The sequence below is a fragment of the Ovis canadensis genome, chromosome 4, assembly GCF_042477335.2.
Source record: "Ovis canadensis isolate MfBH-ARS-UI-01 breed Bighorn chromosome 4, ARS-UI_OviCan_v2, whole genome shotgun sequence".
Taxonomy (NCBI): Eukaryota; Metazoa; Chordata; class Mammalia; order Artiodactyla; family Bovidae; genus Ovis; species Ovis canadensis.
In genome coordinates this window covers 61,137,785-61,154,438 of record NC_091248.1, presented here as the reverse complement: position 1 = coordinate 61,154,438, position 16,654 = coordinate 61,137,785, and the positions used below count along the sequence as shown (strand labels likewise).

The 16,654-nt window shown below is 47.1% G+C and overlaps 1 protein-coding gene across 12 annotated transcripts in view; it reads left to right on the top strand.

The window, feature by feature from the left end:
- The window catches only part of SRPK2 (SRSF protein kinase 2), a 244,384-nt gene that overhangs the window by 224,339 nt on the left and 3,391 nt on the right, over positions 1-16,654 (top strand). For 5 of the 12 annotated variants that reach the window (XM_069587877.1, XM_069587876.1, XM_069587880.1 and 2 more), the window contains 5 exons: positions 1,203-1,303; positions 1,414-1,521; positions 6,084-6,153; positions 6,781-6,873; positions 7,205-7,297. In XM_069587877.1, the coding sequence (XP_069443978.1) occupies positions 1,203-1,303; positions 1,414-1,521; positions 6,084-6,153; positions 6,781-6,873; positions 7,205-7,297 (465 nt within the window). The remainder of the gene's footprint in view (positions 1-1,202; positions 1,304-1,413; positions 1,522-6,083; positions 6,154-6,780; positions 6,874-7,204; positions 7,298-16,654) is intronic. The other 7 variants (XM_069587881.1, XM_069587878.1, XM_069587884.1 and 4 more) reach the window with 2 other exon arrangements.

Genomic DNA, 16,654 nt, shown 5'->3' with positions numbered 1-16,654 from the left:
CGCCCTTGTCTTTTCTGATTTCTGTGTTTCTTTTCCTTGGCTCATACCTGGCCTTTGGTATACCTCATGGTGTTACAACTTCCTCATAAAGAGGGATGCAGGCCTAGGGCAGATAGACGGAAACACCAGAGTCTGACTGACTCGGGTTGATCCATCAGTCCGAGGAATAGGTCTTGAGGGCTAAAATGTCACCCAGAGTTCTCTCGCATTTTCTGGCCCCTCCTGGGAAGCTTTGTGGGCACCCCAGGTCCTGGATGCCTCACCCACTCACTGCCCTGCTCATGGCACATGCCACCTGGCCTTGCTGCCTGCCTGGGGTGCCAAGCTTCATACAAGAGTCTGCCCAAAAATGGTTGTTCAGTCGCTAAGTCATGTCTGACCCTTTGCAATCTCCTGGATCGCCAGGCTTCCCTGTCCTTCACAGTCTCCCAGAGTTTGCTCAAACCCATGTCCCTTGAGTCAGTGATAAAATCCAACCATCTCATCCTCTGTCACCCTCTTCTCCTCCTGCCCTCAGTCTTTCCCAGCATCAGGGTCTTTTCTAATGAGTCAGCTCTTCACATCAGGTAGCCAAAGTATTGAAGCTTCTGTATCAGTCCTTCCAGTGAATATTCAGGGTTGATTTCCTTTAGGATGGACTGGTTTGATCTTCTTGCTGTCCAAGGGACTCGGAAGAGTCTTCTCCAGCACCACAGTTCAAAAGCATCAATTCTTTGGTGCTCAGCCTTCTTTATGGTCCAACTCTTAAAGAGAGTCCAACACAAACCCCTCTGCACCCCACACGCACGCACGCACACATACACCTCTCCATCCTGCGGGGGAATATTCTCTCTACCCTCGAGTTTAGTAATATCACATTTCCGAGCTAGACGGAATCCAGTAGGGAACTGACGTGTTCTAATGAGGAGCAGTTAAAAGTTACAGGAACCGAGCAGGCTGACTCAGAGGTGAAGGATGGGGAGAAAGGAGAATGGGCAAGTCAGTGTGCATGGGGTCTCTGGGCAGCTTGCCCTCTTGTGAAGTAGTTCCCTGAGATGGAGAATTTGAGAACTTAAATTTGTTGAGTTCACCTTACAGGATTCCAGGCCTAAATGATCATCCCACTACTTTTCTAGAAAAGGAGTGTGCCCTGCAATCATTGTGTACACACATGCAAACCACTTAACCCAGGCCCTAACTGTCCTGCTGTTTACTCATGCCAGCGAAAACCCGGGCAGCCGACCTGCTGGTGAATCCCCTGGACCCACGGAATGCCGATAAGATTAGAGTTAAAATTGCAGACCTTGGAAATGCTTGTTGGGTGGTAAGTAAAGTGTTCTTTCTTTCTTTGGTTGTGATCATGTATTAGAAGATGCTTTTTCTCTTTTTTAGTGTCTGTGTTCCTCCACAGTAATGTAGTCTGTTCCCTTCCAGCATAAACACTTCACAGAAGACATCCAGACGCGTCAGTATAGATCCATAGAGGTTTTAATAGGAGCAGGTTACAGTACGCCTGCTGACATTTGGAGTACGGCATGTATGGTAAGAGCGGCCTGTGCCCTTTTCCTCCATGTAAAGGCTCATCCCTTTAGTCCCCACAGTAGGCCAATCTTACGAGTGCCCATGGCCTAAGCCTTCTGACAGGAGGTTGTCCATGCAGGGGTGGGTGGGCAAGGTTTAGAGTTGGCAGGATCCTTCTCAGGCGTGTCCTGGTGTATGTTTTGGTTTGGGCTTGTGAGAGACAACCTAGCAAGGCCCTAGCCTCCAGCTGCAGACCTCCGCCGTGGTAATGGACTTCACGTAGTTCCTGTTGGCTCTTGAAGTCTTGTGGACTGTGCACAGCCTGTGTTTCCCTCACTTAGGCTGGAGAGGAAGATGAAATAGCTGTGATTTAGGGGGAGGTTTGAGGTGGTCTGACAGACCTGTTACTGGAGAGGAGAGGCTTTCCCCACATACCACTGTTTACGCTCTCTCCTGTTAAGCACAGTCTAGAAACTGTTCTGGCTCACAGGTCTAGGCCGTCTAGCCTCGTCGGAGGCACCAGCAGCTGCGTATGCTGTTTGAGTGAGTCTGGTCCCACAGGCAGCTTGGCGATGGTTTTCCTCAGGGCCTCGGGCTGCCTCTTGTTTCTCTAATATACCAGAGCCTTTTTGCTGCCACTTGTGTGCGTCAAAAGTCTGGTGTGTCTAACTCTTCTAAGCTCCACCAGTGTCTGTTCTCACTCTCTCCTTACCTGTGGCCCGATGAGCATGAATAGTCCTTGTCTGTGAGCCAGTTTCAGTTTCTTTCTTGGTCCTGTTTCCTGGCCAGTTTGTCGCTTTTCTTTTAGTGAGCTGAATTTGGTGGTCTTTTGTTGGAAACACGGGTGTATCTGTTGCTTCAGGTGGTGCTTCATGCTTTTCTTGTATCGTCCCCCGCCTCCCCCAGATTCTTCTCTTCTGTTTCAAGTGAGAGAGCATGTGTGTAAAGCTTGGCACTTGTCTTCTCACTGAAAAACAAAGAGTGCTGAATAAATACAACTGTCTGTGATTTAAAGGTTACTGCAGCACTCCTTGTGTGTGTGTCCTCTGATGCTAAAACAATATGAAAAAAGAAACTCTTGTCTTTCAAGTTTGCAACCAGTATGGCCAAACAGGTCTAGAACAGAAAGTATGCCTTTCTGTCCTCTGATGGGTAATGCCAGAGAATAATTTTAAAATTACATTTCTCAATAAGTATAAAAAACTGAGTCCTTGCTGTGCTGGGTATGGAGACAAATGGTTAGAAGAGCTGATGTGTGTCATGGTTCCTTTGAATGTAGGGAAGAAATCAGGCGTGCTCTGCAGGAGTCCAGGGGCGGGATGGGGTGGAAGGGCTGGGAGGCAGTGGGAGGCAGAGGCCAGGTCAGGAGAGGGAGGGCACTTCCGCCAGCTGGAGCTGCGGGGGAGCAGTGTTCTGTTTTCCTGACGTGTGAGGTCAGGCCTTACTTGTCTTCAGCTATATAGAAGGGGCTATATGTGGGTTGTCCTGAATTACACTCTGAAAACTCAACTCTGAAATCTTGTACTTCTAATTTTGGGTGTTAAATTTTGGTGATATAACCAGAAAAAATAGGACAAGATCACAGATGTGGTAGCATAGTGTTGGAGCCGTCAGTACAGTTTTTACCAGATTATCTGTCTTGCCCTCGTGAGATACGAGTGTGCACCTCCACACTGCCCCCAGCCCTGCCAGCCCCTGTAAGCACTGGGAACCGCGGCATCAGCGTTAGCACTCTCTCCATCTCCTTCTGCCTCCTCTCTTCCCAAGAAGTGAAGTCCCTCAGTGCTTCTAGAGCTGCTTATAAAGTTCTTTGTAATTAGTTTAGGGGTGGTTTTCTGGGAGTAGGGCCAGCCTCCTTGGAAGTCATGACTGAGAGGCCCCGTCTTGCTTCTGTAGAGAAACCGGTGCAGGTGAGGCAGTCATCACCCATCCCACTTCTGTTAAAGTTTAAATACATGACAGTGTATTAAATTCACGACACCAAGCTGTAATAAAGCTCTGGACCGCTCTTAGTGGTAAAACCCAGGGCTCTTCGTTGTCAGTGGCATCGCGTCTGAGAGACTCCAGTGGGGAGAGAGTGGTGGCTGGTGCCCGTGCTCACTGGCAAGGGCATTCGCTCCTGGCAGGGCGGAGTGCTCGTGCAGCCACACAGGGTGGGGTGGAGTAGCTGGGTATGTCAGTGGCTGAATCTCTCGTTCTTTTCTTGAGCTTCAGCGCTCCTCCAGATGTGAGAGTGCATGATCTAAAGTGTGGTGTGGGTCCTGACATTGGTGGTTCTGCATTTGTGTGTCAGAGTCCTTGGATAGGCTCCATGGTGGCCCCCAGGCAGCGGCATAAAGACAAGGAAACGTGCCGGTCTTGACCCGCTCCACCAAGCTGCTCAGGAGTGTTCACGTCATGGATGGAAGGAATTCGTGACCTTATTTATTCAGAATGGAGTGCTTTGATACGCAATAGCATTTCAGGAAAGGGGTACCTGGTCTCCCCAGAGCCTGAAGGCAAACGCTGTTCCAGGGGAAAGCCATTTGAGGGGACTGGGCTGAGTACCGAGGGAAGAACCCAGAGTTCTACAGTATTAAACATGGACAGTAATAATAAAGGTTATATTGAGAGTAACTCAGAGAGTTGAAACCTGTGGCAAAGTACAGAGGCTAATGTTTCATTATGGTGCGTATTTATCCTGTTGTCTATGTCCTATTTGTTAAAATCTTTTAAGCAGAAATCCTGCAATGAAAGATACTATATTTGCTAGACTCTCGACAAAAGATATTGTATATGAAGAGATTTTTGTGTGTGTCTTTAAATTGATTTTAGAAAGAAGTATTGAGTTTAATCAGGTTGTAGCTTACGTTGAAGACGATACATAATAAAGGAGAACGACAACATGCAGAAAAAAAGTCTTACCACGATTCAGAGAATCCGGACCTGATAACTTGCTAGGGGAGCCTTCATCTTGCCTCTTCCTTACCATTTCATTGATGGGCTTCTTCAAGTTGTATTTCCTTGGAAATACATGGATGCTAATCAAAATGGCCATCTTTACAAAATGCTGAGCTGATGTAGCTTAGTGTTAGACTGACAGAAATGCATACAAGCAGATTGAAATGGTTTTGGAAATCAATTAGAGGAATGAGGCGAAACCAAGGATGGTAAAGAGCAATTGGTGCTTTCCATGGATCCATCCCTCAACTTCCGGAGTCTTCCGCCTGCATTGGGCTTTTACCCTTTTCTCTTGGCTTCTGTCCCTGGCAAGAACACTTCTGGGCGTTTACTGTGTGACCCACTCGTTGCCCTTGGGCCTGTGGCCAGGCGTGAGGTTTTTCACCCCGATCTGGGACTGCCAGTAGTGTCCTTATTGCTTTCTGGGTGGAGAGGGCAGGCCCTGCTCTGCGCAGACGACCCCCTTGCTCCATGCCAAGACCTGGCACATCTGGGTTCAGCTCAGACCCAGGTCTGGTTCAGGGCAGGGATCCTGAGTTCATGCGCTAGTGCTCATTGCAGGGCAGCTGGCGGGAGGCTTGTCATCCTACTTCCCTCCTTTCTTTAAGAAACTAGTACTGCGAGATGAAGAGATGTGGTCCTGGGCTAAGTGCACTTGCCTTGGTTTGTGCGGGACCCCACCCCAGGCAGATGAGCCTTCCCTTGTGGGTGCCCTCCCTGCACATTGGCGATCAGCAACAGAAGGGGAGAGGGTGGGCCAGTTCGGCCGGGTCTGGAGAGGGAGCGGGCAGTGCAGCAGCCACTGACCCCTGGGCATCGGTGAAGCAGGGATGGGCCCCTGGGGGCCTCCACAACAGCGCACTCTAATATACAAGAGAAGTAAGTATGAGGGAGACCAGAAGTGGGGTTTGGCTTATTCTTTTTAAAAAGAATTCTTTTAATTTGTTTAAATTCTTATTTAAAGCCTATTTTTTTAAAAACATGATATTTGATCAATAGAGCAGTAGCAGTTGTCATCTTTGTTTACTGTTAGCAAATTAAGCTCATGGTCCTTAGACAGTTTTATAAATAAAAAATATAGACTCACTGGCAGAAATGGAAATTAATACCCCTCCTGTCACCTCAGCAGCACCCTAACCTGTACCCTTGAGGGCTGATCCTGTAACCAGGAAGCTCTCCTTGCGAGTGATCTAGGACCTCCTGGCCCAGGGTGATAGCAAGAGGGGCTTCTTTGGTTCTAAAAATTTCCTTTGGTTGAGTCAGAAATGAATGAAGTGATGAGAGTTGTTGAAAGGAACCTCCAGTTACTGAGGCATGAAGGTCTTCCCTCAGGAGGGTGGCAACACCCTTGGTCCAGGCCCAGGCCAGCCTGCAGGTTGCGGGCAGGCTCTGGGCCAGACAGCCCTGATCCCTGGAGTGTTCTGGCTAGGCCCGCACACAGCTGCTTCCTCTGAAAATATACGAATGTTTCTGAAGCTTCTTTGAACTTTTGGGAAGAAGAAAAAAAAGCCTGTTGTTGAGCCTTTAAAGGAGACTCTGGTTTGATTCAGATCCTCATAAAATGTAGGTCTCTTGTACCAGAAAACTTTGCTGGCTTGGACCCAGTCTCTGAAGCGCTTAGCATGTCATCTGTTGTATCCTAGGCATTTGAGCTGGCAACGGGAGATTATTTGTTTGAACCACATTCTGGGGAAGACTATTCCAGAGATGAAGGTAAGTATTGTTGCCTGCTGAATACCTCAGTATGGGTCTACAGAGAGTCCGGGCCTTCTGGAGAACATTGTGTTTTTGCACAAAAATAGAACTGTGTTTGGTTTTCAAACACCAGATTCAGATGCTTTCCCTTAGAGCTTGAAGCCCCCTCAGTCACAGTGACTGGGCAGAGTCTCCCGGTACAGGTGACCCTGCAGGGAGCTTGTGGCCTCAGCCCGCCCCCTTGCAGGCTGGGAGAGGATAGGCCTGACAAACCCAAGGCCCTTCCGTGGTCCTTTTGTCCACTGGTCTGCTGCCCATTTCTCTGTCCTGTTGGGGGCTGAATTTAAAACGACGGAATTCTGGCTTGAATTCCATCTGCAAACCTGCCCATCTCCATGCTTACTTGCTTGCAATGCTGGGGTGACCTGGGGTGAGCTGGCCTCAGGTCAGCTGGTTAACTGGCTGTTAACACTCCAGTCCTGAGGCCTGCCATCCCAGAAGCCTCTGCATGGATGTGCTGCAGACATTGTTGATTTGAATCTATTTCTGATTTTTTACTAATTTCGATTTTCCCCCCTCTTCTTTTATCCCATCCTTCCCTCTGCCCCTCCCATTCCCGTATCCTTTTTTTTCTCTCCTCCATAGACCACATAGCCCACATCATAGAGCTGCTAGGCAGTATCCCAAGGCACTTTGCTCTATCTGGAAAATATTCTCGGGAATTCTTCAATCGCAGAGGTAGTACCTCTTCTTTTTGAAAAGCGCCACGATGCAGACAGAAACGGAATAGCAGCTGCTAATGGTAGCATTAATGGTGACAAAGGCATTTGTCTTAAATTCCCAGAGCAACCCAGCAGAATTCCTGTGCTGATCTCAAAGTTGACAGGAGACAGCATTTGGCCCCGGCTGCGGCCCCTGTGCTGTCCTCCGAGGGGCCCTGAGGCAGAGCCTGTGCTCTGTGCAGGCGGCGCTCTGTTTCTGTCTGCGCGGGCGGTAGCGGTGTCTGCATGCAGTGTACTGATTAAACTGTCGTGTGTTTCTGTTTTGCTGGCAATGTTTCCCAATGCAGATCACATAGCATTGATCATTGAACTGCTGGGGAAAGTCCCTCGAAAATACGCTATGTTGGGGAAATATTCCAAGGAGTTTTTCACCAGAAAAGGTAACGGTATTTACGTCACACTGATTTTCAGCATGATCCTCTCCCTAAGGAGACATTGTGCGTTCACATTTAGGCAGTGGATACAGATCTGGACTTTCACACCTGCGGGATTCTGCTGAAGAAACCTCTCAAGAAATAAGGAATCGTCCGATATTTGTGGAATAAGAATTTTGTGAGAGAACAGTCTTCTGAAAATCCTTTGATCTTCTCCACACCTCTCCTTTACACTAAGCACCAGTCCATGTATTCAAGTATTTATAAAAAGAGTTTAAACGATTTTTAGAAACCAGCGATACCTGCCTTTCCATTTTCCAAGTTGTTCCTGGAGCTAGCGTGCTCTTGCAGTGGAGCAGAGCCCTTGAGAGTGGACCTGATGGCAGTCCGTCTGCCTCCTAATTCACAGGCCTGAGCTGGTTTCGTAGGGGGAGTGGGCCTGCGACACCCTGTGTACCTCACATCCTTATACAGCAGATCCTGTTCTCCCGGGCCTCGCCTTACACTGTACTGTAGGTGATTTATTTTAATATTATACTTGTTGATCACCCCTTGGCATGGCCTAGAACACAGCTGTTTGCCCTGGATAGTCCCCAGTTAATGATCAATTTTTAGAAACACCCAAAAGCCCCAGGGAATTTATTTTTACAGAACCTTTCCCCAGTGCCATTGTCTTTCATGTGAGCATGGATAGCCCTCTTAATTCATGTTTTTTCAGCGTAGATTTTTTTTTTTTTGGGGGGGGGGGAGAAGTGCAATTTCCTTTAAAAAAGAACTTTTTAAAGTTGATGTGGGCAGGACATGGAGTTTCTAGAAATTTTTGCAAGTACTAGATACTTTGTCTTAACTGCTGTAGTCAAATTGATTCTCCAAATTTGGCTTATTTTCCTATGAGATAAGGCATTCTTGCACAGTAATAATGTTTTATGATTCACCTTGGTGATTTCCAGCTAACCAATCCTGTCTTATCTTTTGAATTTCATTTCCCTGTTTTTACATGAGGCCTGATTGCTAACCATGCCAAAGACGGTGTTTTCCTACTCCACTTACTCTGAGTGCATCGACCAGACTCTTAACTTTATTACGCCCACCCAGTGGGTAACCTGTGAAGTATGTAACTGGATGCAATATTTTTTCTTTTTTTAAATCTCATCACAGGAAAAAAAATTGTCAGGGGAAAATGTTCTTCAGACATGTATTAGTTTGGTTCTGAGAATCTTGTCTTTGAGTCTGGGTCACTCCAGCAGGTACAAAGGTCCCCTCACTACACACAGACTTTCTCGCGGTCTCAGGTTGTGCTCAGGGCAGCACATTCAATGGCAGAGCTGGGGCTGGAGCGCGGCAGGGGACCGGGCATGGCATGTCGCATTGTCCCCCAGACCACTGGGGGTCCCTTCTTGGGGTGCGCCCTCCCTCCAAGGAGGCGTGAGAGGGTGTCTGCAACCCAGGATACACTGAGAGCTGATGCCTTTAATTGTTATAAGCAGGAAGACACTGTGTACGTTGTGAATTTCTGGACAGCAGTATTGCTGAGAGTGGACAATTTCCTAGGAGATTTCCAGAAAATGTTATTTGAACATAGTTGAAGCAAAGGGAAGCTCTGGATTATTTTGGCCTGGGATGGCATGACCTGGGGAGTTGTGTTTATTTTAATCAAGGTAGACTCCTTCCACAGTTTGGAACGCTTTCAGAGCCTGTAGATGGCCTGAGCCCCATGGGGACTTGGCTGGGAGATGGCCTGCCCCAGCCACAGCCTTCCGCCACGTCAGGTGAGGGTGTGAGGGGAGGGCGGCCAGAGCAGGAGCCTGATGTGCCGCGCAGTGTGGGCCTGCAGGCGCCCCAGAGGCGGAGGGGGAAGGCCCGGGAGGGCTCTCGTCCCCACCTCAGGATCAGCTGTGCTGACGACCAGCAGCCAGCAAGGTGCACAGGGACTTCTCCTTTCGTTGTGCTGCTGCTGCCCTTGGCTCTGTAGCAACAAGGGACCAGCACTGTGCATAGTGGGGAAGAAGCTGAAGAGGGACAAAAGGCAGGGCCTTGAATGATGAGAAAATGAAGTCAGGCAAATGATTTGAAGGTGCCTCTGCGCACAGCCTGTGCACAAGTTTGCTCATGGAGACCCTGCTTGGAGACCCTTGCTCCTCTTGGGCTTTGCCTCTGATCTGAGCTACAGGCATGGGGTGGGGGGCGGGGGGGGGTGAAAGCTGCCAAGTCCCAACCCAGAGCCAGTGGTGGGCCTGGAGCCCTCTCCTCACTGTACCTGTGGGGCTCCTTCAGCAGATGTTGGTAAGTGATGCTGGGGTCCTGATGTGCCCAGTGGTTGAGTCTGGCTCAGGACGCTCTGTCCAGCGTCCTGGCTTTCACACTGGCCTTCCCATAGTGCCCTTACTCCTCGGACAGCGGGAACACTGCCCACACCCAGAGGGGAGTATAAAGTGCTCATGTGGACCTTGCTGCTCCATCGTCACATTGTCGTGTGTGTGTGTTGTGGAGATTGTGTGGCTGGGCTCTTGTTTGAAGAGCATGTTTGAAGGTGACCTGCGGAGTTGAAGGGCATCTGGCGTCCTCGGTAGAGGTAGACTGACACGGAGCTGACTTGTGTTACTCTGGCAACTAGAGTCCTTTTCTCCTTCCTTTGGATCATTAGGTAGGAAATCCCCTACAATGACTGGGAATGGGGACTGAAATTCTTTCCTGATTATTATTGCTCTGTAGTAACTCTGAAACTCATGAGGGATTTAGGGCTTTCACAGAACTCATGGGAATAGTATGATGATGAGTGGGAGTCTGTCATGAAGTTGATTTCACTGTGTCCCTTGGGATGAGGGGGATGACTGGCTGTAGTTAAAACGTGTGCTGGCATGCCTCCACCAGTAAGGGGAGTGTATGTATGTTTTAGAAATACTGGGATCTTAAATGGATCCATTTAAAATTTCTTCTAAAATACCTTTGTGCCAGAACTGGTAGAGAAAGGTGAAATTGAAAACTGCCATTCCTTTGCTTATGCCTCTTTGGAGAGTAGGGGGCTCGAGAGGGCCGAGCAGCAGCCTCCTGCTCTCCGTCCTCCCAGTCCTCCTGGGCAGGAAGCACATCTCACCCCCACCCGACGCTGGGGAGAAGGAGCGGGCTGTGTGCCTTACCGCTAAAACTGAGGCGCAGCTAAGTGGCATTATCTTGCTTAAAATTCAGGATAAAATAACTGCTACTGGTTTGAATTGTTTCTTGGTCAGGCATTTTGAAATTGAGGTGGATTTTTTTGGCCAGAAATGTAATTACTGTTCTCACCATATTAGGATTTAATGTTACAATCTTTCCTTTGAGTGTGGGACTAGCCTCAAAGATATATAAGAAAAGCCATCTTGGTTTGTGTGTCAAGGTGTGGCCCTGCAGAAGTGAGTGCCTCTGTGGATCTTGTCCCCCTGCTGACTTGTCTTGGTCTGGGTGTCGGTATGGGTTCCTCCAAACCTGTGCCTGACCCCTAAAGGTGACAGTGTTAGGAGCAGGGCTGTTAGAAGATGCATCAAGTTACGAATGGTGTAGTACCTTATGGAGCCACCTGGAGAGCCCGCTGCCCCCCCCCCGCCCCCACCACCACCAGAGGACGCAGAGTCTCTGCCCTGGAAGAGGGCCCTCCCCCGCCCACACTGGCGCCTGCCTCGAGGACGATGAGGAGTCAGGTTGTTGCTGTCAGCAGCCTGTGTGGACTAAGGCACGAACCTAGGAAAGCGATGGCGAGAAAAACAGAACAGCCAGCAGCACACCTCATTGTTCTGCCAAACAGGTATTCTGTGGTGCCATCATTTTAGTAAAAGCTGCATATTGAGGATGGAAATATCAGAGGAGATGGTTATCTTTAAAAAGAAAAAGCTGCTTGATTCTAGATGAGGGTGTTGAGTGTGCTGTAATATATGTGGCTGATAGTATGTGTCAGACCAGAGACCTTTTAAGTACAATGGGAAATTTCAGAGCATGCACAAAACTCATGTGTAGTCAAAGGACCACATTTGTAGGCACACCTTCAGGGTAAGTGAGGTCCTGCAGAAGGAGGAGAAAAGTGCAGGAGAGGGTGAAACTCAGGAGCTGGGTTTTTAGTCTTTTTTTTTTTTTCTTCTGGCTGCATCTCTCCGCTTGTGGGATCTTAGTTCCATGACCGGGGATAGAAGCTGGGCCCTGGCAGTGAGAGTGTGGGGTACCAACCACTGGACTGCTAGGAAATTCTCGGAGCTGGGTTTTAGTAGAGGTACTATTCTTGATTTTTAATGTTCAGATGAAACTTTCTAGTTTGATTTTTAACTTATCTCCAGAATTACCAAAAAATCATCACATTCTCTTATTTCTGTGAAGAGAAAAGCTCCTGTGTGGTGTTTGGCCTGGACTAGCTGGGCACTGCCCCACGTGATCTGCCTAGTTTCAAGTTTAAAACCTTGATCGTAGCATTTCCATGTGGCATACGCAGTGAAGACAGGAGGTAGCCCAGGTGCACTTACAGTGGTTTGTAAACTTGAGGGCCGCCTGGCCTGGCAACACTGGGGAGGAAGGCCGAGGCGTCAGTCGAGGCCCTGCTGAGATGGGCCTGCAGGTGTGTGTCGGCTCGGCTGAGCTCAGTGGGCGCTTGATTCTGCAGATAACTAGGTTAAAGTGTCTTCATACTTGTGAGTCTTAAAGCCTTTGAAAGATAAACTGCTTTAACTCTGATTTTATTGGGAGCATTAATTCTGTGTTATAAGAAGTCTAGTTTTTCCTCTCTGTGATAAACTCTCTCAGGACCTGAGCTGTGTGTGAGCAGGGGCTGGGGCTGCCAGAGTAAGTGGGGTTCTGTCCACAGTGGGTACATTTGAAGTCTTCACTGGAGTCCCAGTCTTTGCTGTAGGTGGCCTTTGTGAGCTGGAAGCAGGGTGGGAGCGGTCCTTGCACTGAGCGAGTCCTGGTGATGCCTGTCGTCCCACAGGTCCCCCCAGGGAGGCTGTGTGACAGAGCCCACCCACGAGAGTTTCGGCAGGAGATGGTGTGATGATGTCACAGGCCATATGTGTGACGCAGCCCAGAGCAAAGGCACGAGGAAGATAACAAGCCATGTTGAGACTAAGTTTCAGTCACTGTTTAACTACTTAAATTTGAGCATGTGGTTTAAAAAAAAATGGCAATGAAATTGCTACAGCATGTTCAGGTAAATTCTGTCATAGTTCATCCCATTCATTCCTGTCATTTATTCTGAGCTCCTCAGTAGTGAGTTGTTTTTACCGCATACTTCAACAGCCTTGGGAATTCTTTTTTAAAGTTATTTTTTGGGTGAGTTTTCTGCCAGTTTTTCAGTAACAGTTTTATTGAGGTGTAATCTACATACCATACAATTCACCCTTTCAAAGTGTGCAGTTCAGTAATTTTTAGTATATTCACACAGTTACGCAAATGTTGCTGTTGTCTAATTTTAGAACATTTTCATTACCTCAAAAAGAAACCCTGGGGTTGTTAGCACTTCCCCTCCATCCTCCCACCATCAGTTCAGTTCAGTCGCTCAGTTGTGTCCGACTCTGCAACCCCATGAATCGCAGCACGCCAGGACTCCCTGTCCATCACCAACTCCCGCAGTTCACTCAGACTCACGTCCATAGAGTCAGTGATGCCATCCAGCCATCTCATCCTCTGTCGTCCCCTTCTCCTCCTGCCCCCAATCCCTCCCAGCATCAGAGTCTTTTCCAATGAGTCAACCCTTCACATGAGGTGGCCAGAGTACTGGAGTTTCAGCTTTAGCATCATTCCTTCCAAGGAAATCTCAGGGCTGATCTCCTTCAGAATGGACTGGTTGGATGTCCTTGCAGTCCAAGGGACCCTGAAGAGTCTTCTCCAACACCACAGTTCAAAAGCATCAATTCTTTGGCGCTCAGCCTCCTTCAGAGTCCAACTCTCACATCCATACATGACCACTGGAAAAACCATAGCCTTGACTAGACGGGCCTTAGTCGGCAAAGTAATGTCTCTGCTTTTGAATATGCTATCTAGGTTGGTCATAACTTTTCTTCCAAGGAGTAAGTGTCTTTTAATTTCATGGCTGCAATCACCATCTGCAGTGATTTTGGAGCCCCCCAAAATTAAGTCTGACACTGTTTCCACTTTTTCCCCATCTAAGTGATGGGACCGGATGCCATGATCTTCGTTTTCTGAATGTTGAGCTTGAAGCCAACTTTTTCACTCTCCTCTTTCATTTTGATCAAGAGGCTTTTTAGTTCCTCTTCACTTTCTGCCATAAGGGTGGTGTCATCTGCATATCTGAGGTTATTGATATTTCTCCCGGCAATCTTGATTCCAGCTTGTGTTTCTTCCAGTCCAGCGTTTCTCATGATGTACTCTGCATATAAGTTAAATAAGCAGGGTGACAATATACAGCCTTGACATACTCCTTTTCCTATTTGGAACCAGTCTGTTGTTCCATGTCCAGTTCTAACTGTTGCTTCTTGACCTGCGTACGGATTTCCCAAGAGGCAGGTCAGGTGGTCTGGTATTCCCATCTCTTTCAGAATTTTCCACAGTTTATTGTGATCCACACAGTCAAAGGCTTTGGCATAGTCAATAAAGCAGAAATAGATGTTTTCTGGAACTCTCTTGCTTTTTCCATGATCCAGCAGATGTTGGCAATTTGATCTCGGGTTCCTCTGCCTTTTCTAAAACCAGCTTGAACATCAGGAAGTTCACGGTTCACGTATTGCTGAAGCCTGGCTTGGAGAATTTTGAGCATTCCTTTACTAGCGTGTGAGATGAGTGTCAGTCCTGGTCTACTTTCTGTCTATGACTTTGCCTATTCTGGATTTTTCATATAGTTGGAATCGTAAAGTATGTTGATATTTGTAATGGCTCCTTTCGTTTACTCTCATGCTTTCCAAGTCCACCCACGGGTAGCATTAATCAGTACTCCATCCTTTTCTTCGTGTGACTAGACCACCTCGGATTTTCCCGTTCACCAGTTGATGGACATTTGGGTTGTTCCCACCTTTTGGCTGTGAACAGTAATGTACAAGTTTTTGTGTGGGTACAATATTTTCATTTCTCTTGAATGTGCATGTGATATTTGAGTTACAAAGGTTTTTACTTTTTTATGAAGTTCAGTTTTCTGTTTCTTAATTTTGTTACTTGTGCTTTTGATATTTTAATCTAACATCTAAGAAACTCTTATCTACTTCAAGGTCATGAAAATTTATTTTTCTGTTTTCTTCTAAAAACATATGGCTATAGCTCTTCTGCTTAGGTCTAGGATCCATTTCAGTTAATTTTTATTTATGTGAGAGGTAGGGTTCATTTAGAGTTTGACCTCGAATATTTACTTACATGTACTTTGTAGGAAATTATTCAAAATGTTTAAGTGTTTTGTCTTCTTTAGTACCTGTATCTACTGATAGATTTCCTTTCTCTGTGTATGCTACTGAAATTTGTCATAATTTATTTTATATCATGGTTTCTTTTTTAGTTACCAATAATACAGTACCAGGATTTTGTTTTATAGTCCCTTGTGTGTGGTATAAAACCTCACATGCTTGTATGTTTAATTCTGGAATGTTATAATCTCATAGGCAAAATAGTACATTTTCCTTCATAAATCACCTAAAATAATACTCCAGAGAAGAGGAACAGAAGTGTTTAATATTTTTCCTTAGCAAGAACTCATAGCCAGGGGTTGGCATGCGGAGTGGCCCACCTGAACCTTTACTTCAAGGGAGGGTCCCTCTTTCAGGCCTGTTGCCATCAGTCTTCCTCAGTGTGTATGTGTCAGGGAGGTTCTGCCCACAGAGCAGGTCAGGAAGCCTGAGAGGCAGCGCTGCCCATCTGGCCTTGCTGGCACCCAGGTGGCCTGCATGTGTGTGAGAGCTTGATGCCTAGGGACGGTTAAGGGTTATTCGGCATTCTTTAAGAAGGAAAGGGTTGGAAACGGTTTAAGAAGTAAAGACTGTCACAGTCAAGTGTTTTGGTATTGGCACAATTTGTTTCAGCAAAACATATCTTGATATATTTTCCTAAGGGAAAAAATTGCCAAGGTGTAAAAGCTATTTGTACAATAGGACAGATAGTAAAAAAAAATTTTTTTAATGTTTTAGTATCTGATGGTTTTATTTTTGTTTTGTATTATACATGGTGGGAATGGGGTGGCTGTGTTTCTTAAGTGTTACGAGTCAGACTGGAGCTGATGAGTGGACTTGAGGCCCTCACTTATCAAAGGAGCCTTTTCTTGGCAGTTCTAGGAATGTGTGTTGCTCAGTCGTGTCTGACTCTTTGCGGTCCTATGGACTGCAGCCCATCATCCTCCTCTGTCTGTGGGATGTCCCAGACAAGAATCCTGGAGTTGGTTGCCATATCCTTCTCCAGGGGATCTTCCTGACCCTGGGATTGAACCCGTGTCTCCTGGGTCTCCTGAATTGCAGGTGGATTCCTTACCCCTGAGCCACCAGGAAGGCCACTGCATGTATGAATTTGTGTGAGTTTGGGAGCTTAGGGTTTGTTTTTAAGTAACTTCTATCAACTGTTTATAAGATAGCGCTGCTGCTGCTTATGCAGTTGAACACAAGCTGTACATACGATGACAGGGTGAGGTGAGTGCATTACCTGTGTTTCTTGGCGTTGTAGAGTTTTCCCACCTACCTTCATAATCCACATATTTGTTCATTTTAGAGGCAACACACTATTTTGTTATTGCAATATTGCTGTGTATTCAGTATCTTTGTTCATTCAGTTTTCTGTGTGGGTTTACCTGGCCAGAAGTATGCCAGATATTCTAGAATTTCTTTTGGAATCATCTTTATCAGTTTATAGTATAGCTTTCCCGCCTTGTATGGTTTTCCTGTTACTATGCAGATTTTAAGGCATCTCTCATGGTGAAGCAGCTCTCCTTTCATGGAAGATTGTGTGTACTTGGATGCCTGTTCATGGAGCTTAGTCTGAGAACGGCATCCTCAGGAGTAGATTTCCAGTTCTGAGCAGCTCGTGCTCAGCAGTTGCTCTTATTTGCAAACCTGGAGAGTGCTTATTCCACTAAGTACAGAAGAATGTCCCCCATGGAGCTGGTTTTGCCATGTGGTGTGTGTGCTTCCATAGTTTGCTCTAACGTTGTCCTGGTGACGTCAGCAGTCACTACAGAATCAGCGGAGCTGCATTAGGGAGGACGCGGAAAGAGGAAGAAGCGGCCTTGAGCAGAGCTGAGGTCTGGGGGCGCCTGCTTTCCATCTTTATGGCTCTTTGAAAATTACTCTTGGGATCATTTGTAGAACATAGTTTTGGTTTTTTGGCCCTGCCAGGCAGCATACAGACCTTAGTTCCCCAATCAGGGTTTGAACCCATGCCCCCTGCGCTGGGAATGTGGAGTCTTAACTTCCAAACCGCCAG